Here is a 23,165-nt window from a genome sequence, read left to right on the forward strand (position 1 = left end):
TTTTTGGAGTTTCAAAAGGTTCCCATTCACCGTGGATATTTACTGTGGGACCATTGGACTTACAAGGAAGTGAGTAAACATCTTGTTTTGTATTATGTCAAATACGAATACAGTGATTACAAAGTAAACACTATAAAATTCCTTTAAATAAAGGACTACTTACGTTTGATCATTGATAGGCATGTAAAAAGCTATCCTCACGCTCATTAGCAGTTAGCTGTTAGCACGTTAGCTACACAACAATTCCAGCCACCCTCCTCCAGGGAACGAACTGTAAATTGCTCTCCGCCGGGCGGTTTGCCGATCCGCAAAGAAACTCGACAACCGGGTCGTCATGTCAAATAATCCAGGCTAGTTATGTGTGATTTTCCACTTCGAAGACTTTGAAACATCCCTCGGTTCGGGTTAGCATGTCGGCTAGCTGTCACTCCTTCTGGTCTGTTTGCATTCTCCGAAGCCGGGGAAGGGAAATGACATATGTCCGATTTAGGTGTCATAAAATATCGTTCGGCAGGTGTGACAGTAAAGGTAAAGTCGACTGTTTTGACCATTATGGAGTAATTTTGCCATGTCGTCTTGAATAAATGGATTTTTATTATTTTATATTCCATTTAGCACAAGTTATTTGTCATGACCATGCCATTTATTTAGCAATTGGGGAAAGTACTTAGGTAAAAAGAATATCCTGTAAAAATATTGAAGTAAAGAGACAGAAACATTTTGCCGCTCTCTTCGTCGCGTTTTCCTCATTGTGAATAGTTCCCCCTCGACGGGCTGACTGGTCCTTCTCAAGCCATTTATATAGCTATTGGGGAAAAATACTTGGATAAAAAGAATATCCTGTAAAAATATTGAAGTAAAGAGACAGAAACAATGACATTTTGCCGCTCTCTTCGTCGCGTTTTCCTCATTGTGAATAGTTCCCCCTCGACGGGCTGACTGGTCCTTCTCAAGCCATTTATATAGCTATTGGGGAAAATACTTGGATAAAAAGAATATCCTGTAAAAATATTGGGAGTAGAGAGACTGAAACAATGACATTTTGCAGCTCTCTTCGTCTCGTTTTCCTCGTTCTGAACAATTCCCCCTCAATGGGCTGAATAGTAAAACCGATGAGCCTAGTCTACCGCTGACGTCATCCACCTGTTGGGGACGCTAAAGCCCTATAATTGTAGGCGTGGCTAACCGGCAGATTAAAAGACTAATTTCTCGTCATCTGCGCTTTGCTAAATTGTTGTATATGGTCGAATCGTCTCAAAATATGATTCTAATTCACATAATAATGCCATTTAAGACTTTTTTTCTGGTGTCGTATGCTCTTTAAGTCTCAAGTATGATTCCCTCTAATTTATTGTCTCACCTATTTCTCCTAGTGAATTTTAGGAAAAAACATCTGAGAAACATTTTAGACAAAATAGAAACTGCAATGAGGCTAAGATGAGAATCTCAAATTTATCTCCCGAGCTATAGAAGAGCAAGCTTTGAGCAATAAAATTTTCCTCTGGGTTCAAGCCACCTGAGTGTTTTCTGCCATGTGCTCGTCTTTTACACAATCATGCTACACATGCTTATTTCGCAGACGATCACTCTACTAGGGCTGTCCCAAACGACTAATTTCCTCCCGATTAGTCAACCGACTATTTTTACGATTAGTCGAATAATCTAATAATTTAAAAAAATTTTTTTTTTTTACTAATTTAATAATATAATTTTTGTTAAAGATGATTAATTCACCAAAAACATTTTGGAACACCTAAATTCTTTATTAACGTATAAATAAATAACATAAATATCAATAATAAATCACAAACAATGAGGTTAAATGCTGCTGGCATTAACTGGTACAAAAAACTGTAAACGGAAACACTGTGACTTCACCGTTTTAACAGGAGTCAAAACAATTCTTACTCTTTTTGCGGTATGTCATTGTCTATATTGTTCTAAATGTTAAAATGAATTGCAATGTCCCGGACAATCATTTTCAGAATACTTTGTGTGAGTTCAGATGCTCTTTCCGGTGTGCATTCCGCATTTTTTGGGGAGGGGAAAAACTGTTCAACTTTTGTTTGTTTTAACCTGAAGATAATGTAGAGGGCACACTGAAATATTACCACAATTATTTTGAATGAAAGACACACATACCCACAGTAACAAAAAGTATATAGCATTAATTTTGTAGTATACTACTATATGTAAAACTTTACAATATTAAATAACTAACATTAGTGCAGTCATGGATTACAGTAAGCAGGCCAGTGGTGTTTCCATATATATTTTTTATTATATTATGTATATACAGGATATATGTATATATTTTCCCTAAGTGGGAGCTTCAATGATCCTAATAAATGTAATAATAATTAAGAAAAATATATAATTATATTAATTATTTTATTAAATAAAATGCGCGTTGATACGACGCACATAAAGGCAACTTCCATTTAAAAAATCGTTAGAGAGTTGTATGGACTTACAATCCGCTAGCTTGTTTCTTGTTGTCTTCGAAAATTATACTTGGCTGACGGCACTTCAAGTGTTTGTGAATAGCTGACGTGCTACCGTGGTATGCGAGCTCAGCTTAGCAAAGAGTACACACAGTGGCACCCTCCATATTTTCCTTGATATAATTCCGGGCTCTAGCCATTCAGTTCCGCTTTTTTGGTTTTATGCCGCTTTCACGTGTTACCATCTCTGCCCTTTTTGGAAATAGGCGGTGTTTTTAACTCCTCACCGGCGATTCACTTGGCTCGTTGTCGTCGGCTCGTCTGGGTTCGTCCGATTTCCTCCTCGGGAAGGCGGCGGCGTGCATAAAAACACAGAGCGGCGTCGGATGGCTCTTTAAGGATACTTTTATTGACCAAAACAAAAACGTGGGGGATGAAGTCACTCAACTCGGCGCTACCCGCTCACTTATCCAACTCGCCGATCTCGCTCCCTCTCTCTCGCTCGCTCGCCCACTTTCTTCCTCTTTGCTCAATCTGACAACGCCGGTCACATTGAAATAATAGCGGCCCCCTTGTGGGTGCCGGTAACAACCGCTTGTATCGCGAGTGCCTGCCATTCTAAACTTTATTTGCATGTAATTTTTTTTAACCCGTCATTACAAGCAGTGCAACGGTTTGCGGTTCAAAACCGAACCGTACGGTTCGCCCTGTACGGTTCAATACGCCTTTATGAACCGCGCCTTTTTGGTTTTGCAATTACAGTAATTTATTCCGAACGCTTGTGGAATGAATTGGTCAAACTCTGTGTGCCTTTGGGTGACGTGAAGCGCAGCTGTGGAGAAATTCCCACCCCGCGAGTAAACGTCCAATCGCTGTCAAGCACCTGTGTAATAGGAGCCGAGTAACGCCCTCTCTCGCTTACGAGCGAGGTGAAAGTGAAACAAGAAAGAAAACAAAAAAAGTTATGGCGAGCGGAGGAGTCGACAGACCGAATTTTGAGGAAGCACCGGCTTCTTTCAAATCTGCGGTGTGGCAACATTTCGGTTTCCCCGTGGACTACAATGCAGATGGAGAGAAAATATTGAAAAAAAAAAAAACAATTTGCAAGCATTGCTCAGCACTTGTTCCCCATGCTAACGGCAACACTTCTAACATGACTCAGCACATCAGCCGGCATCACCCACAGACATCGTTTTCTCAGAGCAGGACAACCCCGAAGATAACACCAGTGAAAACACACGGGTCTATAGAAGAGGCGTTCCAAAACCCTTACAATATCAGGTCAGAAAAACACAAGAAAATAACCCACGCAGTGGGGATGTGCATTGCAAAAGACTTGCAACCATATTCCGTGGTTGAAGATGCGGGCTTCGTTAATTTAATTGCAACGCTTGACCCGCGTTATATTGTTCCCTCGCGGACATAGTTCGCGAACAACATAATCCCCGACATTTATGAAATGGCACGCAAAGCCATCGAAGATGATTTCGCGAAAGCACATAGTTTCGCCCTGACCACTGATAGTTGGACTTCCCGTGCTACAGAGTGCTACTACCTAACTGTGACGGTCCACTATAATTCATACCTGTCAAGTTGTACGGTCTCATCGTAATTTGTACAATTGAGCACTGATTTTTAAATGTGTACGCCGTACGTTACGTTCAAAGTCTGCATGTTTTTCGTGCATTGCGGGTTTTTTTTGTTTGGTTTTTTTTTCATCCGTTTGGATTTGGTCACCGTTTCTGCAACGAAACGAGACAGGCAGATGGAAGAGTGTTTGTTGAGACGCTGTAGCAAACGCGATGCTAGGCGGCTCCAATATTTCCTGACTGTGGCCGACATCATACAATCTACGCCTAGATATCTCATGCATGTAGAACTACATGCGAAATGACACTTGGTAGCGTTAGAAAACGGCCGCCATTTTAGAGCAGTAAACTTCTCAGAAAGGCTCTGTTGTCGTAAACCTTCCGAGCGAACCTAAATAACTTTTTATCCAAAATGCTCCTAAATCGGCAAAATCTTGACTTGAGTCTATCTTTAAAGGATGAGACAGTTTTGAAATGTTCACATGTCGAAAGTAGACAGAGGGACCTAAGGCAAAAACGGGAGCAATTTTATCAACTTTAACGGTTGATTCACAACATTAAATGACCTCCAAACATAGCAAGGTTACTATGGTTTGGGTTTTTTTTTTAATGAAAAAAAAAACATGAAAGGTATCACCAGTTACTTTGCCAAGTAACTTTTTCACTACTGTGCGTGTATTTCAGTAGTCAGTCACTACACTTGCCAAAGAGCTAAGAGGCATTTTAACAGTCGAAAATGTTTACATTTTAAGTGTTTATTTCATTTTTTTAAAAGCAAAATAAAGGCAGTTACAAAAAAAAAAAAAAAAAAAAAACGCAAACCGAAACCGAAACCGTGATCCCAAAACCGAGGTTCAAACCGAACCGTGGGCTAACTGAACCGTTGCACCATTTACGTCATCGAAGACGTCGACTAGTCGGGAGAGCTCTACACTCTACACGCGCTTCCATTTCATAAGTTTAAACATAGACGTGTTGCACCTTAAACTCGCGCAGATGTGCCAATGTCAAAATGAGTCAGTCATAATTCGTAAAACAACAAGGATTGGACACACTGTTGCATAAAGACTAAACGGGTTGAACGAATGCCACCAAAAGACAGTTCCGGTTTCTTCTTCACACAGAGCCCCACATTCCCCTCAAGGTGAATAACGTAATACTCACAGAACAGCGAGTGTGATGTGAAGTCGTCACTCTCTGATGGTCGAGCGATGAGCTTGCCTGCTTGGAATCCTTTTGAACTGCTGCCACTCAGAAGCTCCGCCCCTCTGCTGGCTTCACTCGGAACTCCATCTCGCTTCAAGGGCTCATAAGTCCACTTGGGGATGACAATCACCTCCATTTTAACATATGAAGGGTCGTCCTCCTCCTTTTTGAGGGGATCAGGTTGCTGCTGCTCCTCAATGTGGGGGTTCTGCAGTCTAATGCAGTACTCCTCCTGCTCCTCTTTAATTTGGACGAATTCTTCCTCCACCTTCTTGATGTATGGCAACTCTTTTTCCATGCGAGGAGACTCCTGGCGTTCAGGACAATGAGCTTGACTGACATCTGCAAGACCAAGACCATAATTACACATGGGCAAGTTTTATGTCTTCATTAGCCATAATCTGTACCCCCCCAAAATTTACTGTTTTAGAAGTAAACCTCTGTGACGATTTTGTATTTATTCGTATTTTGTTGTCATCCACTACGTCACAATGTAATAGAGCCGTCCCGACTAGTCGACGTAGTTGATGAAGTAAATGCGTCGACGAGCACAATATCCCGTTGACAGTTAAAGGCAAGTTAAAAAAAAAAATACATGTGTGGAAAGTTGAGAAAGGCGGATGCTCGGGATGCAAGCAGAGAAAGTGGCGCAAAGCCAAAAAAGCAGACCACAGTGGCCAAAGCATGGACTTAATTCAATGGTTAAAAGGAGGGTGTCACTGTCATGTGCAGGGTTACCAGGGTCACCATTTCGCTATTTTGTCACACCCCTACTTAACATGCAAGAAAGAATTATGATTCTAGCTTCAGCCCTCTAGTGAATTTTGACCATTATTTTTCACCGTTGTACAATTTGTTTGTTCGGTTTTGCAGATATTTGCTCCAGTGTTATAAATTTAGCCATTAGCGCGTGTTAATATTTTGTTTATTTTTCCCAATTGAGCAACATTGTTTTGTTTATTAGCGATCGTTGAAGTCGCCAGTAGCAGACGGGCCTGACTACATGAAATATTCAGATCACCGCGCAGAGCAAGATTTGGAGACAATGGAATCCCGCAGTTCGAAAGGGATGAGAGTTCCTTCATTACCTGCAGTCAGACCTGTTGTACAGTTTCACACTGCCAAATAGCATGCAAATATGTATCTGGAGTATTCTCCTGACAGTTTGGACCAAGGGCGTAGGTTTGCATAGGGACATAACACTTCCAACTTTTTAGCAAAAAGTACAGGCAGGTTATGTGTTTAAACCTATGCCCTTGGTTTGGACATTTATTGGATTGGCAAAAGCCCATTTTGTACGCATTAAATAGAGTTTTATACTATCTATGCAGTATTTTAAATTGCAGATTGGTGTTCGTAGTCATTGTAAATGTATTGTTACAGATTTGTATCCCAGCAACTATAGACCCTACTCACGTGACGTCACAGCCATGCCCCCGCGCCATGTTGTCCGTATACTCGTCATGTTAATGCATTAGCGCTTCGTAAATTCCTACTATTATGGCGTGTTTTTCTGCTCGTTAACATTAATAATCAAAATGGTGAAGTCGTGTGTGGCGGACGGTTGCAAAAACAGAGAAGATAGACGGAGAGACTTGAAGTTTTACCGTATTCCGAGAGACCCGGAGAGGAGAGCGAGATTGACTGCTGCCATTCGACGAGAAAACTGGGCTCCAAACGACTACCACAGATTATGTAGTAGTCATTTTATATCTGGTAAAATGCATTTAATCTATATTTAGAGGGTTTGGGGCTGACAACCACAATTAAGATCATTGCTAGGCTAATCGCCGACAACATACCGTTTCAAATTCAAGATGCTTATTTGTTCCACCATCTTTATTTTTTGAATAATATTTAGTTGGTAACAAGTGAAAGAAGCTTGCCTCGTCTATGGATCATCGGTTAAACAGGGGTGTCCAAACTTTTTGCAAAGGGGGCCTGATTTGGTGTGGTAAAAATGTGGGGGGCTACCTGGGCTGATTTACGTAGAACAATACATTTAAAGAAATGTTAGCAAGCCCTTCTGTGTGTCACATTTGCTTTATTATTTTTTCAAATACATAATTTCAACAGTCTCGTCTTTGTGGCGTTGTCCTTCGACACTCGGGCTCTTGCGAAATACTGCTGCTGTGCTAACTTCAAGTTGCTATAATTTCTCGCTGCGTATCTTTCCTGTAATGTTGTCGTACATGTCAGCGTGTCTTGTTATTATCGCGCACATCGTACTCTTTGAAAACAGCGACTGTCTCTTTGCAAATGAGGCAGACACAGTTGTTGCGTGTTTTATTGAAGAAATAGTCCAATATCCACCTATCCTTGAAGCGTCGGCCATCGCAGTCAACTTTTTTCTTTTTTGGATTGTCGCCATTTTAGAAATCACACAGGGTAATGTTGCTTAGAGTGCTGCTCTTAATGTTTTTCAAAGTTTAGTGAGAATATGCTGAGTTTCTGTGGACAAGATAGTTGTCGATATCAGGGTTGCAGATGTCAGGCAGAGAGGGCGAAGACAGCGGGTCGAAAAATATCGATTTAGGCATCAAATATGGATCTGGCGAATGGATAGACTGAAGCTTTTCCACATAACGCCTTTTATGCAACGCATCCAATGAGTTTACAGCGTCAGATAACACCAGGGCTTCCATGAATTGCTCTAGAACTTGCACGACTAATTGAAAACAATGAGAATAGGTCTAAAAAATGATGGACAATATGGCGGCCGGATACAGCGACACGTCATTTTATGACGTAGATGAGTTGGGCCTATAGACCCTACCCACCGACGTCATAAAACCACGTGCTCGCTGTATGGTTCCGCCCACTTGTCCGTCATTTTGTCTCTGTATTAGCATTGGTTTCAATTGATCGAGGAATTTAAAATGCATTTCATGGAAGACCCGGTGCTTTCTGATGCCGTAAACTCACTGGATGTGTTGCATAAAAGGCGTTATGTGGAAAAGCTTCGTTCTATACAGTCGCCAGATCCATATTTGATGCCTAAATCGATGATTTTTGACCGGCTGCCTTCGCCGTCTCTGCCTGACCCTGATATTTACAACTATCTTGTCCACACAAAATCAGCCTATTCTCACGAAAGTTTGAAAAACTTTTAAGAGCTTGGAGGCTTATAAATGCTACGTTGCTGGTTGGGTGAAACAGGTCCTCGTACACGAAAATTCGGCAGGAATCTTGTGCTCGGAAGGTGAGTTACGAAATTTTCAATTCAAAATCTTTTCTTCTTGCTAACATCCACTGTCAAGTCTAATGTATTTCATGTCATTTGTCAATGGAGCTAGGGCTTTTAATGTTTATATGGTTTAGCGATAGCACTCTCACGACATACATACGTGTATGTTGTCGGCGATTAGCCTAGCAATGATCTTAATTGCAGAGCTTGCTGATGAGCTGATCATTTGATTCAGGTGTGTCAAAGGAGGGAGAGATGGAAAACAAGCTGGATAGTGGCACTCGAGGACCAGGGTTGCTGACCCCTGGTCTATAGCAGGGGTTCCCAACCTATTCCACTAAGGCACACTGTGGGTGCAGGATTTCATTCTTACCAAACAAGATGACAACACTTTTTCCCCAATCTGGTGTTTTACAAGTGCAATCAGTTGATTGCAGTCAGGTGTGGCTTGTTTTAGCAGAAGCCTCATTGGTTCAACTGTCTCTGCTGGATCGGCTGGAACAAAAACCAGGACCCACAGTGTGCCTTGAGGACTGGGTTGAAAACCCCTGGACTCTACGGAGTGAAAGGTCGTTGCTCCATTTTCCGATTGGTAAATATGTAGAAATGTTACATGAGAATAATTTAAGTGCGTTACATGATATTCAAATTAGTAAAAGACGATTAATAACAAAAACAGTAAAGATAGAAAACAAAAAATGGGGTGCTGAGTGAGAGCACTAATCAGACATTTTGTGTCTTTAAACATTGTAATTGTAATGTATATTATTTGCGAGTCAAAAGTAAACTTACTTACCTGACATTTGGGACTTGACGTTTGCTTGCGCGGCGACGTGTTTATCCCAGGCGCGTTGTTTCTCTTTGTTAGCTGCTAAACTAGGCTAGGCTAACAAAGCAGGCCTCGAAGTTTCAACGTGCACCCAGACGACTCGAAGCAGAAGCTAGATTGAACGGATTCTTGTGCAAAAATATATGACACCTTTCAGTCGATTACATTGCGTCGTTGGGCTTCGTGGATTGGAACCACCACTTTTCCAAAGCAATCGGACGGCAACTCCAACCACTCACATCCTCTACGTCATGACGCATGACGTGCGCGTACAGATTAGTGTTGTATCGGTCGCGAACGATTCGAGAGGAGTCTGGCTGCAGCCAGACTCTCTTGGGACGATTCGTTCTTTTTGAACAAATTGTTTGGGTGAACGAGACCGAACTAATCCCCATCTGCACTGATTCGTTCTATGAAGGTGGTGCTTGTTCGCTGCGTGGGAGGGCGTTGAGCAAGCGGCAGCGTCTTCTGACATCGCACACGACCAATCAGACGCCAGCTTCATCGCGGGCAGGGGAGGGAGCGGAAACAGAATCAGGGCGTCTGTCACTCACTTCCACGTGTGGCCAATAAGCAGCCAGCGTGCAGGCAGGGGGGCAAGACTGAGTTTTGTCACTTTCTGTTCAGTGACTCGGTCCTCCGGTTCCTGACCTAGCTTGCTGCTAACTTGATTTTCCAGTAATGACTATGCGGTGAACGAATCAGAAAATGAAAGTAAATGACTTTGTCACATATTTGTTAACGTGGAGCCTATCAAATGCTGCTCAAACAGACAAAAACACCACACAAATCTAGCGAGCATGGTTTAGAGTAGTACTTTTCTCAACAAACTCGTGACTGCCTATGACGTCATACTATCAAATTTACAGTAATTTAAAACACGGGTAGCTACGAGGCAAGCAAAAGCTGAGCTGCGGTCGCGTGACGGCAGTGAACCGGGCAGAGAACTGTCACTACATGGAGGCTTCATGGCAGCGATATTTACCTCATATGTGCACAGAAAAAAAATATTTCGTATGATCACCATAATACTGATTTGCAATGAAACTGTATATACATGTCAATTTTTTTCCGAGTGTTTTATTTTTTTTTTCGTGTCAGAGCGTGTCAGGTGTTGGTTGGTTTGACAAATTATGTCAATCCGTCCATCATGTGCTACTCAAGCGCCCAAAAACAACGCACGCGGACACGGGAGATGTCGCAATATGTCTACATTTTTCTTAACAGACTAATGAGAGTAGAAAGGCGACATCGTAAAGAGCAAACAATTATTTCTCGTCAGCATTTGACGATCTGAGATGCGGGGACGACAGGGGAGCTGACCGGATTATTTTATTAATACCAGTGCAAAAATTCAATACGATCATCTTAATACTAAAAAACAAAAATACAATAGAGCGAGATGTAAATATGAGGTCGTTCCATATTTAGAAATTAAACTTTCGATTTATTTTTATTTTCGTGACAGCAAGCATGCTGCGTTGGCTGGTAGCAGCAGCATTGTATAGACCCTACTCACGTGATGTCACAGCCACACCCCCGCGCCATGCTGTCCGTATACTCGTCATGTTAATGCATTAGCGCTTCGTAAATTCCTCCTATTATGGCGTGTTTTTCTGCTCGTTAACATTAATAATCAAAATGGTGAAGTCGTGTGTGGCGGTCGGTTGCAAAAACAGAGAAGATAGACGGAGAGACTTGAAGTTTTACCGTATTCCGAGAGACCCGAAGAGTAGACCGAGATTGACTGCTGCAACTCGACGAGAAAACTGGGCTCTAAACGACTATTTTGGACTATCCAAACGTCATTTTATATCTGGTAAGATGCATTTAATATATATTTAGAGGGTTTTGGGCTGACAACCACAATTAAGATCATTGCTAGGCTAATCACCAGCTGCGTCACCAGTAGGTGGATGGTGATGTAGTGTAAAGCGCTTTGAGAGCCTTGAAAGGTGGAGAGGCGCTATACAAGTATAGCACCATTTACGTAATCAGGTGACAGAGGATTGTTGCTTTTCTCTCCTGCAATGAAAAAGTACAATGAAGAAATAAAAACAGAATATATGCACCTAAGTTATAGAATTACATTACTCCACTCGAGCGCACACATCACCTTAGATCAAAGCCATTCTTAGTCAGATTTTATTTCTTTGTGCACGTGGAAGTGCGAGGCTGTCCTCTTGAAACATCGTCACTAGCTGAGTGGTAGCTTGGCCCAGCAGCCAAACACGCCCAAACACACTCAAACGTTAGCATAATTAAAAAAAAAAAAAAGATAATAATAAATTTGCATATCTGCCAGTGTAGTTTTTGGCAGCCCTTTTAATTTTAGTCTCAGTCTTTTGGGTAGTTTTAGTCTAGTTTTAGTCGATGAATATTCAAACAAGTTCTAGTTGATGAAAACTCAACAGTTCTAGTCTAGTTTTAGTTGACGAAAACTCAAAAAAATTATGGACTAGTATTGGTTGATAGATACGCAAAGTTTTAGTATAAAATGTTGCCAACAATTTCGAATGAACATTGACAGTCAAGTAAACACATATTTTTACAACACAAGCTTTATTTTGGTGAAATTTACACAATTAATGCACGGAAATAAAATAACTACTGTGCAGGGTTGTACAAGTCAAATGTAGCTTGCAATTTATAAGGAACTTTAGGAGGCATACATCACATGTTTGGAAATTAAAATAGGCCAAACCCTGATAACTGTAAGACAACACAAAACTAATAACCGACTCCTAGCCCACTCAGAACAAGTCCAAATTGAATTGCACTGCAGCAACTCACCTGTGGAAGTGTAATAGATTGGAAATATCCCATGATTGATAAAATTCATATATATGTTAATTAAAAAGACAGATGAAAAAAAAAAAGTGGTAAAATGTTAGTGTTGAAGAAGGGGTTAAAAACGGATTTTGAAATGGATAACATTATTAGCATTCATTGAAATCATTTTTAAAATAACTGAAACGATGTGAGACCTGCTCTCCTAGTTTAGCCTCAGTGAGAAAAATGATCGGCGATCGACTAGTAGTGTCTGCTGAATGAAGGAAAAGGGAAAGCTCGCCACTTTGCCTCATTCTCCTTTGAGCTATTGAAGGCAAAACATCGTGGTTTGAGTGTTCATTCTGATATCCCTATCCAGGTATGAAACACTGCACAAAGCATTTACATATACATTTGTAAATATTTCGTTTTGATATATATTTGTATTACTTTTCTGTGAATGTTAAAAATGCCACTTTTCTCTGTATTGTCTTAGCTAGTTCGCCAGTTAAGGGGTAAAATGGCCGTCATTAACGGCCGATAAGGTCAATTGTTTGGTTGTTCGTGTTTATATTTATCTTCTTTGACATAGTTTGCAACTTTGTATTACATGTCTAACAGAAGCTTGAGAGAAATTAACATGTTTATGATTTTTTTCTTTGTCTGTAAAACTGACTATATGAAAAAGCCTTTGGGAAAGTGCACATTATTTAGAATGCTAATGATATATTTTTGATACGTTTTTCCTGTTTTCTTGGACATTTTATGTTAAATACAATTCTCCTTTGAGCTATTGAAGGCAAAACATCGTGGTTTGAGTGTTCATTCTGATATCCCTATCCAGGCTGCAACATATTGGGGGCTCGTCCGGGATGGATGTGACAAGGACCTGCTATCTGGAATAGAAGTCCTGTTTTCATTCAACCCATTACACATCTACAGCCTGAGGGGTCCAGAACGTGTGGTGGTTTAACGCCTGCAGAAAGACGCTTGCGATCTGAGGTTAACTACGAGTGCCAAGAGAGCCAAGGTGTCCAATCTGCAAAGAAGTTATCGCACCACATCAGCATTGGCCACGAGTTGGAGATTGAAATGGCGTCTATGGAGATCGAGGACTTGAAACTTCAAGTTGGTGGTGCTCTTTATACATTAACAAAGGACAGTTTAATTGAAATTTGTGATTTTCTATGTATTACTGGTTCTGAGCTTGAAATGGTGTCGGCAAAAAGTCGTCCGTCTATTGTAGCATATATAACAATGTATTTAGAGACAAAAGACTTTAGCGAACTTGAGGATGAGGGCATGGCAGAACTTTTGGCCCTAAATGATAAGGTTGTTGAGCTACAACAACTTGCTAAAACACAAAAAAATGCAGCTTTGCGTGAACAACAGGTGGTGTTTCAAAAAGAGCAAGCCAATCAACCTTTAGAGGAAATGCGCTTAGAAGAACAAATTAAGGAGTTACAGCTAGCATTAGCATTGTCACGGCTGGAGAAAACAAAGACTGACGAAACCAAAAATACAGTCAGTGAGGAAAATGACAATATAAACCGTAATTATGCATCCGCTAGACAGATTCCACAGCCCCGGCTTTCATTGCAGTGGGGAAGAGAATTCAAAATATCAGGTCAAATTGGTGAGCCCGGCCAGAAAGATAAACTTACCTTTTCTAGTCTCGCACACCAAATTGAGCAAGGTATCAGCAAGGGATTTCCTGAACTAGAGATAATTGATGCAGTGATAAGGGCAATAGCACCAGGTTTACAACTTCGTAGCTATTTAGAAGGTAAAACCAACCTTACTTTACCTATATTAAGGAGAATTCTCAGATCTCACTATCAAGAAAAAGGTGCAACGGAACTATACAAACAACTCACGTCCGAAGTTCAAGGTAACAAGGAAACGGCACAAAATTTTCTGATACGTGCGTTAGATTTGAGGCAAAAGATTTTGTTTGCATCACAAGAAGCTGAGTCTGGTCTAAGATATGATCCCATCCTCGTGCAAAGTATGTTTCTCCACACTGTCCTTACTGGTCTGCAAAGTGAAAGTGTTAAGAGTGATCTTCAGCCATACCTACAACAAACAACAACAAGTGATGAAGTACTATTCGAGAAACTTAATATTGCTTGTGCCAACGAAACAGAAAGACAAAATAAGAAGAAATTACTTTCCCAAGTGCGATCAACCACTGTACATTCAGTTCAGTCAATTGACACATCTACGGATAAAGAATGTAAAAATATAATATCAGAACGTTCAAGTAAAATTCAGTCTGATGTCCTAAATGAACTGAAGGAAATGCGCTCTGACATGGCCACACTGAAAAATTTAAGCGTTGAAGTGGCACAAATTAGAGAATCAATGCAACAATCAAACTCATTGCCAACACAGTGTCAGGCTTCACCTGTCGCCCAAGAATATGCCCCACCCTACATGTTCCAGCATCAACCACAAATGTACTGGCCTCCCAAAGGACCAGGGCAAAGAGGAGGGACAGCTCAATATCAACAGGGGTTTGCTCCACAGCGCCATCCGCCTGTAACAATTCGCTCAGGTCCCAGAAAATGTATTGGCTGTCGACAGAATGGAAGTGAGACTTGCAACCATTGTTATAGGTGTGGCAGTGATGAACATTTTCTCGCAGGTTGCAAAATGAGGGTGGTGAGACAGGACCAGGACAGTTCTTTAAATGGAAGAGGGCTACCCCCACGGGACAGAGAGTAGCCTGCAACAGATTGTCCCAACAATATTGCACTTATTGTGGTATTACTGGAAAAAATCTAAGACTAAGAAAATGTGCCTCTTGTAATAAAACATATTACTGTTCAAAAACCTGTCAAGTTGAACATTGGCCAACACACAAAAAACAATGTGACGATCATCCACGTTCTAAGAAAAATGGCATCACCAAGGAAGAGGATGACAAATCTAATATCATCTCTTTGGTAGGGAAACGATGTGTTGTTGAGTGCTACATACAAGGCCACAAGACTCATGCATTGTGGGATACGGGTTCTCAAGTGTGTATTGTTGATGAAAAGTGGAAAAGCGAGAACTTGCCAAAAGAAAAGCTCAGAGATATTTCTGAACTTCTTGATATGTCTGATGATTTTACAATTACAGCTGCTAATGGACAAAGTATGCCTTATGAAGGGTTCGTTGAAGTCACTTTTGGATTAGTTGCAGAAGATGCCAATTCAAAAAAATTTATTGTTCCCATGTTGGTGATGAAAGGGGGAAGGCTCTCACAGCCCATCCTGGGTTACAATGTCATTGAGCAGCTGGTAAAAACCTATACAGCAGAACAGTTGGATACTGTAAGAAAAGAGCAATTCCATGAAACATTAAAGACAGCTTTCCCCAGCCTCGAGAATGACTGTGTTCTAGCTTTTATCGACCTGGTGACCAGTGAACAATCGTGTGAGTATACTGTAAAGACAACTAAAGAGCGAACACTTGTCCCCAAACACACCTCTGTTCGGATTGACTGTAAAGTGCAAAAAGAGCCATTTAAGGAGAACACAACACTTCTCTTTGAACCCGACATAAATCCAAAGTGGACTGAAGGGCTTGAATTCTGTGACACTCTAGTAACAGTCAGACGGGGTGTTAAACCTTATGTTGTTATTGATGTACAAAATCCAACTGATCACGACATTGAGTTATCAGGAAGAACTGTTGTGGGCACAGTGCAGCAAATCCAAGCTGTTCACCCAGCATCCATTTTGGAGAGGTCACCCATCGTCTCAGTGAGTCAAATAAGTGTAGATGCTGAACCAGTCGCGAAATGCTTATGGGATCCACCAATTGACTTAAACCATCTGCCAGAACTAGAGAGAGAAGTGGTAAAAAATATGCTCCGCGAAGAGTGCTCCTCTTTTTCTAAATCGGATGATGACATTGGGCAAATTGAGAAATTGAAATTGAGAATTTCCTTGAAAGATGTAGATCCAGTTGCACGGACCTATCTGTCAGTACCAAAGCCTCTGTACAAAGAAATGAAAGAATACTTGCACAATCTCATTGCCCAAGGGTGGGTGAAGAAATCAAACTCATCTTACGCCTCACCAATTGTCTGTGTCAGAAAAAAAGATGGAAGTTTGCGTCTTTGTATAGATTACAGAGCATTAAATAAGAAGACACATCCTGACAGACAGCCAATTCCCCGTGTTCAAGACATCCTTGACAGTCTTGGTGGAAACTCATGGTTTTCCTTACTAGATCAAGGAAAGGCCTATCATCAAGGGTTCATGGATGAGGACAGTAGACATTTAACAGCATTTGTGACTCCATGGGGCTTGTATGAATGGATAAGGATTCCATTTGGACTGATGAATGCACCTGCAGCCTTTCAACGCTGTATGGAAGAGTGTCTGGAGGAAGTACGAGACACCATCTGTGTCCCCTACTTGAATGACACGTTGGTATACAGTCAGTCATTCGACCACCATGTCAACCACGTCAGAAAGGTCCTCCAGCTGTTGAGAAAATACGGAGTCAAATTGAAACCCAGCAAATGTGAATTGTTTAAACATGAAGTTCGCTATCTTGGAAGGATTGTCTCAGCCGAAGGTAGCAGAATTGACCCAGCTGACACCATCGCTGTGAGAGGCTTGAAAGAAAAAAAACCAAGCACTGTTGGAGAGCTCCGAGCTGTTATGGGCTTGTTGAGCTATTATCGACAATACATCCAGGACTTTTCACGCATAGCGGGTCCACTTTATGACTTGCTGAAAGGAACAGAAGACGCTAATGCACCGCAAAACAGGGCAAGTATAAGACGTTCTACAGGAAAGAAAAAAGGAGTACCATCACAAAAACCGATTGACTGGACTGAGGATCATCAGTGCATACTGTCACAGTTAATAGATTGTCTAACTGAGCCTCCAGTCCTTGGATTCCCAGACTTCTCACGGCCATTTATCCTGCACACGGATGCCTCAAATCAAGGTCTGGGAGCAGTTTTATACCAGCGACAAAACGACAAACACCGCGTCATAGCATATGGTTCCCGAACACTGACTGCTGCTGAAAAAAATTATCATCTTCATTCAGGAAAGTTGGAATTCCTTGCATTAAAATGGGCCATCACAGAAAAATTCAGAGATTATCTGTTTTATGCACCAACTTTCACTGTGTTTACTGACAATAATCCACTTACATATGTCATGTCAAGCGCAAAACTCAATGCCACAGGTTGCCGATGGGTAGCAGAACTGACAGACTTCCATTTTACCATTCGCTATCGGCCAGGGAAAGAAAATGTGGATGCCGACAGTCTGTCGAGAATGCCTGTAAATATTGAAGAAATGATGGAACAGTGCAAAGAGGAGCTATCATCAGACTGTGTGGCAGCGACAGCCTATGCTGTTCAGGTTCAAGACTCCAGTCCACCAGGAATTGGTCCAATACTGGCATCTCAGCATTGGTCAAAAGTGGACGAAGAAACACAAAAGCCTTTTTCAATGGCTGAAATCAAGCTAGCGCAACAAAACGACAAGGACATTGCTCCAATATTGCACTTCAAATTGGAAAACAAGAAACCTTTGGGACAAGAGTTCACAGCCCTTAGTTTCCACAGCAAATGCTTACTACGGGAATGGGAAAGACTACGAATTGATGAAAATGGCATTCTCCGTCGAAAGACAACAAACAGAACCCAGCTGGTGTTACCTGAACAGTACAAGAGCAAGGTATTGAAAGAATTACATGATGACATGGGCCATCAAGGCATCGATCGAACAACGTCATTGATCCGAGACAGATTCTTTTGGCCTTACATGCAAAAAGAAATAGAACATTATGTGGCAAGAACTTGTACATGTTTAAAACAAAAAACACCAAGTAAAGAAACAAGGGCACCGCTTACCAGCATTGTCACGACTCAACCGTTTGAACTTGTTTCAATTGACTTCCTCCACTTGGACAAATGTAAGGGGGGATATGAGTATATTCTTGTAATCGTTGACCACTTCACTCGTTTTGCACAGGCTTATGCCACCACCTCCAAGTCTGCTAAAGTAGTAGCTGATCGTATATTCAATGATTTTGCCCTGAAGTTTGGACTACCGGCGTGGATACACCATGATCAAGGGGGCGAATTTGAGAATCAGCTTTTTGCCCAGCTAAAGAAAAATTGTGGTGTACTTGGTTCGCGGACAACACCATATCATCCCCAAGGAAATGGTCAAGTTGAACGCTTTAACAGGACACTGCTTCAGATGCTGAGAACACTTACAGAAAAGCAAAAGACAAATTGGAAAGAATCATTGAACAAACTGATCTACGCCTATAATTGCACTCGATGTGAAGTCACAGGTTTTTCTCCCTTCTACCTGTTATTCGGAAGGTCACCAAGATTGCCAATTGATCTCGTATTTGGTCTTACAACTGAAGTAGGAAATGAAGACCACCGAACATACATGGAGAAATGGAAAAGAGAAATGCAGGAAGCAAACGAAATTGTCCAAGCAAATATAAAAAAATCAACTGAGAGGGGTAAAAGACACTATGATAGCAGAGTGAGAACATCTGTCTTGTGTCCTGGTGACCGTGTTCTGGTTCGGAATTTGACGCCTCGAGGAGGCACAGGAAAGCTTCGTAATCACTGGGAAGAGGATATCCATATTGTGATTCGTCAAGTTGGAGAAAATAACCCAGTGTATGAAATCAAACCTGAAAAGGGCAGAGGAAGAACAAGAACATTGCACCGAAACCTGTTATTACCATGTGATCATTTACCTTTGGAAATTCATCCGCAACCAGCACTTAAACAAAAGAAAAATACAACCCTTGCAGAAGAAACAGACCAAGAGCAAGAGAGTGACGAAGATGAGTGTGTGTACTATTACAAGCCAGTAGTAGAGTATCAAGCACCCATTACAGACATGACTACTGAGCCAACTCGAGAGACACCAGCATTAGACACTGATGAACGTGGACCTCACACAAACACAGCTGGAAGACGACAAGATGATGTGTTTTTGAGAGATGAAAATCAGAGTGATGTTGAGCCACGGGTAGAGTTTCAAGAGGAAGTTCCGATATCGCTCCACAGTGGTTCAGGAGGAAACGAAGAACATAATGGTAGATACCCAAGAAGAGAAAGACGACCTCCTGAAATCCTTACCTATGACCGGCTGGGAACTCCATCATGCTGTAGTACATCACACACAAGAAGAGAGCCTTACCAGTATCCATCTTTGCAGTACAGAGAAGGTCAGTTGGTGACAGTGTGGACAAACCCATTCCAAACATACCAGCCTCACGATATGCGAGCGTATTGATTGATAGTTTATTTAGTGCCATTGTGTTTCAGAAAAATTCTCAGACAAAAACAACCACTATTTTCTGCAGTTACAATTACTTGCAAAACGGTTCATTTTATCTCATAAACCTATGATGTCGGGACGACATCTTTTTCTGCAGGGGAGTGTGTAATAGATTGGAAATATCCCATGATTGATAAAATTCATATATATGTTAATTAAAAAGACAGATGAAAAAAAAAACGTGGTAAAATGTTAGTGTTGAAGAAGGGGTTAAAAACGGATTTTGAAATGGATAACATTATTAGCATTCATTGAAATCATTTTTAAAATAACTGAAACGATGTGAGACCTGCTCTCCTAGTTTAGCCTCAGTGAGAAAAATGATCGGCGATCGACTAGTAGTGTCTGCTGAATGAAGGAAAAGGGAAAGCTCGCCACTTTGCCTCATTCTCCTTTGAGCTATTGAAGGCAAAACATCGTGGTTTGAGTGTTCATTCTGATATCCCTATCCAGGTATGAAACACTGCACAAAGCATTTACATATACATTTGTAAATATTTCGTTTTGATATATATTTGTATTACTTTTCTGTGAATGTTAAAAATGCCACTTTTCTCTGTATTGTCTTAGCTAGTTCGCCAGTTAAGGGGTAAAATGGCCGTCATTAACGGCCGATAAGGTCAATTGTTTGGTTGTTCGTGTTTATATTTATCTTCTTTGACATAGTTTGCAACTTTGTATTACATGTCTAACAGAAGCTTGAGAGAAATTAACATGTTTATGATTTTTTTCTTTGTCTGTAAAACTGACTATATGAAAAAGCCTTTGGGAAAGTGCACATTATTTAGAATGCTAATGATATATTTTTGATACGTTTTTCCTGTTTTCTTGGACATTTTATGTTAAATACAATTCTCCTTTGAGCTATTGAAGGCAAAACATCGTGGTTTGAGTGTTCATTCTGATATCCCTATCCAGGCTGCAACAGAAGCAGGTAGCCCGGTACACCCAATCCAAAGAGCAAGCGCATTTTCTTTGGCACATTTATTGAAATTCGCCTCCCCAGACAAGCCGCACGGAATCAGCGACACCTGAACAAAGTGCTGCTCTGCCGATGCTGCCTCCGCGCGCGCCAACCAGGAAGGCGGAACTTCGCGCGTTCATCTCTGATGTTAACCCTTTGTACTGACTCCATGTTCCAAAAGTTTGAAAAAGACTCGCCGAAAGCAGGTTGACAATTTATTCGTCGACAATGGTCAAAAACAAGGCAAAAACAGATGACGGAGGGACAATTCTGGATCCAAAACAAGGCTACATGTTTCCAAGCAGCAAAATCTGTCTTATCTCAGTGTCCAGTGTTTTCTAAGTCCGTGGGCCGGTCGAAGGTGTGTCCGGGCGTTGCTTTGGGATCATCCCTCTCTGGCCGGTTTCGGGCTGTTTAGGTTCGTGCGTGGATGGGATGTGGTTGCCACAGCGACCGACGTTGGTCTTGACGTCACAAGCGCCCGCTATCAATTTTGTTATCCGGGCTGGCTCTACTTGTTTTAGGACAAAGAGCACTTTGTCCTTGCAGAACTGATTTGCAAGTTTTGGTGCGTCAATCTTGCTCGTGATGCATATGTTGGGCTTCTATGATAAGATGTCGTTGTGTATATATGCTGCTTTTCATTAAACTATGGTGTGCTATTTATTTTATATTAGGTGCAGTCCTGCAGTAAATATGAGAAATGGTAGTATTCCCTGGTTAATTATGTTACGTGTGTTCGAGTAATGCAAACAGTTAGACGGTGCCTACGAGAAATGGTATCATTTTTCCTTTTCCCCCTCAGGAGCCCCGATAAGGTGATTAACTTCACTGTGTCAAGGGCACTGAGTGGAGTCTGCCTAAGTCTTCCGAAACTATAGTTAGATGAATGTGTTAGACTAATGCAAACAATAATATGGTGTGTGCGAGAACGGTACCTTTTCCCTTCACATTGTTCCAACGAGCCTGGCTTATATTTGGACACTGTGGCAATAATAGACGACTGTATCCTGTTGTTCTTCTTGTTCTCTTGGGGCATTTCGACCTCAGGGATCTGGATGGGGGGAGAGGGATGCATTTACAATTTCAATCAAAATATCCAGTATTATATATATGACAAGAGTATCTGAATATTTACTGTAGTATGCATGTTGTAATTCAACACATTTTGGCTCAACCATGAAAAATAGGTAATGCATCTGTAACTGGCCTGTTGAGCGTTTTATATAAACTCATTGGCTGCCATTGACGACTCTTGACGTCAAATTCATTAAAAGTGGGAGAGCTGGCAAAGAATGTTAATGTTGCCAACCTTTAAGCTGACATTTTTAGCCGATAGTTTTCGGCGCCGAGTTTTCGGTCGCATCTCTATTCGAAACAATGTCTCTTGTGTCTCAAAATGAAACGACGTGGATTTTTTCACTTTTTTTTTTTTAATTGAATATTTTTTTAAACCCTGCAATGTACTGAATCCGCGCTGAGGGATAACTGTACTCGTCTTCTCCAAGTTTTACAAAAAGGTAAAAGACTGGCCGATGACACGGTGGTGGTCCATAAAATGTATCACATGTTTTCTTGTGTCTTGCAGGTCTCAGAAAAAGTCTTGGTGCTGAGCCGGACTCTTCTGGCATAAGAGAGGATGTTGAGCTCCCCCAAATCAAAGAGGAGGAGAAGGAGAGAGAACAGCAACTTCCAATCAAAAAGGAGGAGGACGAGCTGCCCTTTGGTAAAGAAGAGGAGCATATCACCAGGTTGACTGGTGAGCCCTTAAAGAGTGAAGACGGTCCGAGTGAGGCCAGCAGAGGGGCGGAGCCTCCAAGCGGGGAGAGTCGCAGCAGCTCAACAGAAGGATTGCAAGCAGATCTTTACATTGCTCCATCAGACAGAGATGGCGCCACGTCACACTCAACTTACAAGGATGATGGTCATAAGACATCTCACAGTGACGACAAACTCTGCAAATGCTCTCAGAGTGGGAAAACCTTTGCTACTAAGCAAAATAGTCGTAGGCATATGAGGATCCACACTGGTGAAAAGCCTTTTGTCTGCTCAGTTGGTGGTCAAAGATTCAGTCGAAAGTCCAACTTCAAACGACACACATGTACCCACATTGGCGAAAAACTTTTTTCCTTCTCAGTTTGTGGAAAAAGTTTTGGTCAGGTGGGAAACTTGACAAAACACACAAGAATCCACACTGGCGATACACATTTTTCCTGCTCAGTTTGTGGTCAAGGATTCGCTCGGAAGGATCGGATTAAACACGTGTGTGTTGGACACACGTTTACACATGTAGCAAAGCTTCATGATGCTTCATTTACTCTATGGTGCCGTCAAGTGGTCTAGAAGCCCAAGAGTTCAACAGTGTTAAGAATTCAATGGCTATTTGCTTAAAACCCTTTCTTGCCAAATGTATCACAATTGATACACTTAGAATTTCATGATTTTGAGACTAATTCAGAATTTAGAAATATCTTTATTCAAAATAAAAAATAATGGATGCAAGTCAAATCATGCATCTGAAGGTTCCATGAGAAAAAAAAAAAGGATTAAGCAAGGGTTATAGACAGGGGTGCACATAAGTGGTCCGCATGCGCGCATGCGTACCGGACGTAGACAAACGCGCTGGCCCTCAACGACTTCCATACGCTTTTGCGTACCGATGGCTGACCACCGTATTTGCGGCGGACACGAGAAAATAACTTCTCAAAATGTCACAGGCAGGCCACACTGAGTAATTACTTCCGTGTTCCCCCACCCCCGTCAAAAGACAGACAGACGACAGAGACGTTACCGGAGCTACCGAAAAAAAGGACTTTTGCTGAAAAGTAGGAGGTACCATG

The 23,165-nt window shown here is 41.5% G+C and overlaps 2 protein-coding genes across 2 annotated transcripts in view; one reads left to right on the forward strand and one right to left on the reverse strand.

The window, feature by feature from the left end:
- LOC130928015 (oocyte zinc finger protein XlCOF6-like) overlaps positions 1 to 9,498 on the reverse strand; it is a 40,073-nt gene extending 30,575 nt beyond the window's left edge. The window contains exons 1-2 of the mRNA XM_057854189.1: positions 9,223 to 9,498; positions 5,198 to 5,581 (exon numbers count right to left, since the gene is read on the reverse strand). Coding sequence (XP_057710172.1) covers positions 5,198 to 5,581; positions 9,223 to 9,229 — 391 coding nt within the window. The 5' untranslated portion in view covers positions 9,230 to 9,498. The remainder of the gene's footprint in view (positions 1 to 5,197; positions 5,582 to 9,222) is intronic.
- Positions 8,757 to 22,721, forward strand: LOC130928088 (zinc finger protein 773-like). The gene is made up of 2 exons (XM_057854315.1): positions 8,757 to 9,018; positions 21,914 to 22,721. Exons 1-2 carry the CDS (start codon positions 8,808 to 8,810, stop codon positions 22,666 to 22,668), a joined length of 966 nt encoding a protein of 321 aa, XP_057710298.1. The 5' UTR covers positions 8,757 to 8,807; the 3' UTR covers positions 22,669 to 22,721.
- The last annotated feature ends 444 nt before the right edge of the window (positions 22,722 to 23,165 follow it).

Source organism: Corythoichthys intestinalis, chromosome 13 (genome assembly GCF_030265065.1).
Source record: "Corythoichthys intestinalis isolate RoL2023-P3 chromosome 13, ASM3026506v1, whole genome shotgun sequence".
In the NCBI taxonomy this organism is placed as follows: domain Eukaryota; kingdom Metazoa; phylum Chordata; class Actinopteri; order Syngnathiformes; family Syngnathidae; genus Corythoichthys; species Corythoichthys intestinalis.

Bases quoted from the DNA above. Each gene is read 5' to 3' on its own strand.
- LOC130928088 (XM_057854315.1), top strand. From the start codon at position 8,808: ATGACAACACTTTTTCCCCAATCTGGTGTTTTACAAGTGCAATCAGTT. The intron at 9,019-21,913 runs GTAAATATGTAG...TGTGTCTTGCAG, and splicing joins GTTGCTCCATTTTCCGATTG to GTCTCAGAAAAAGTCTTGGT.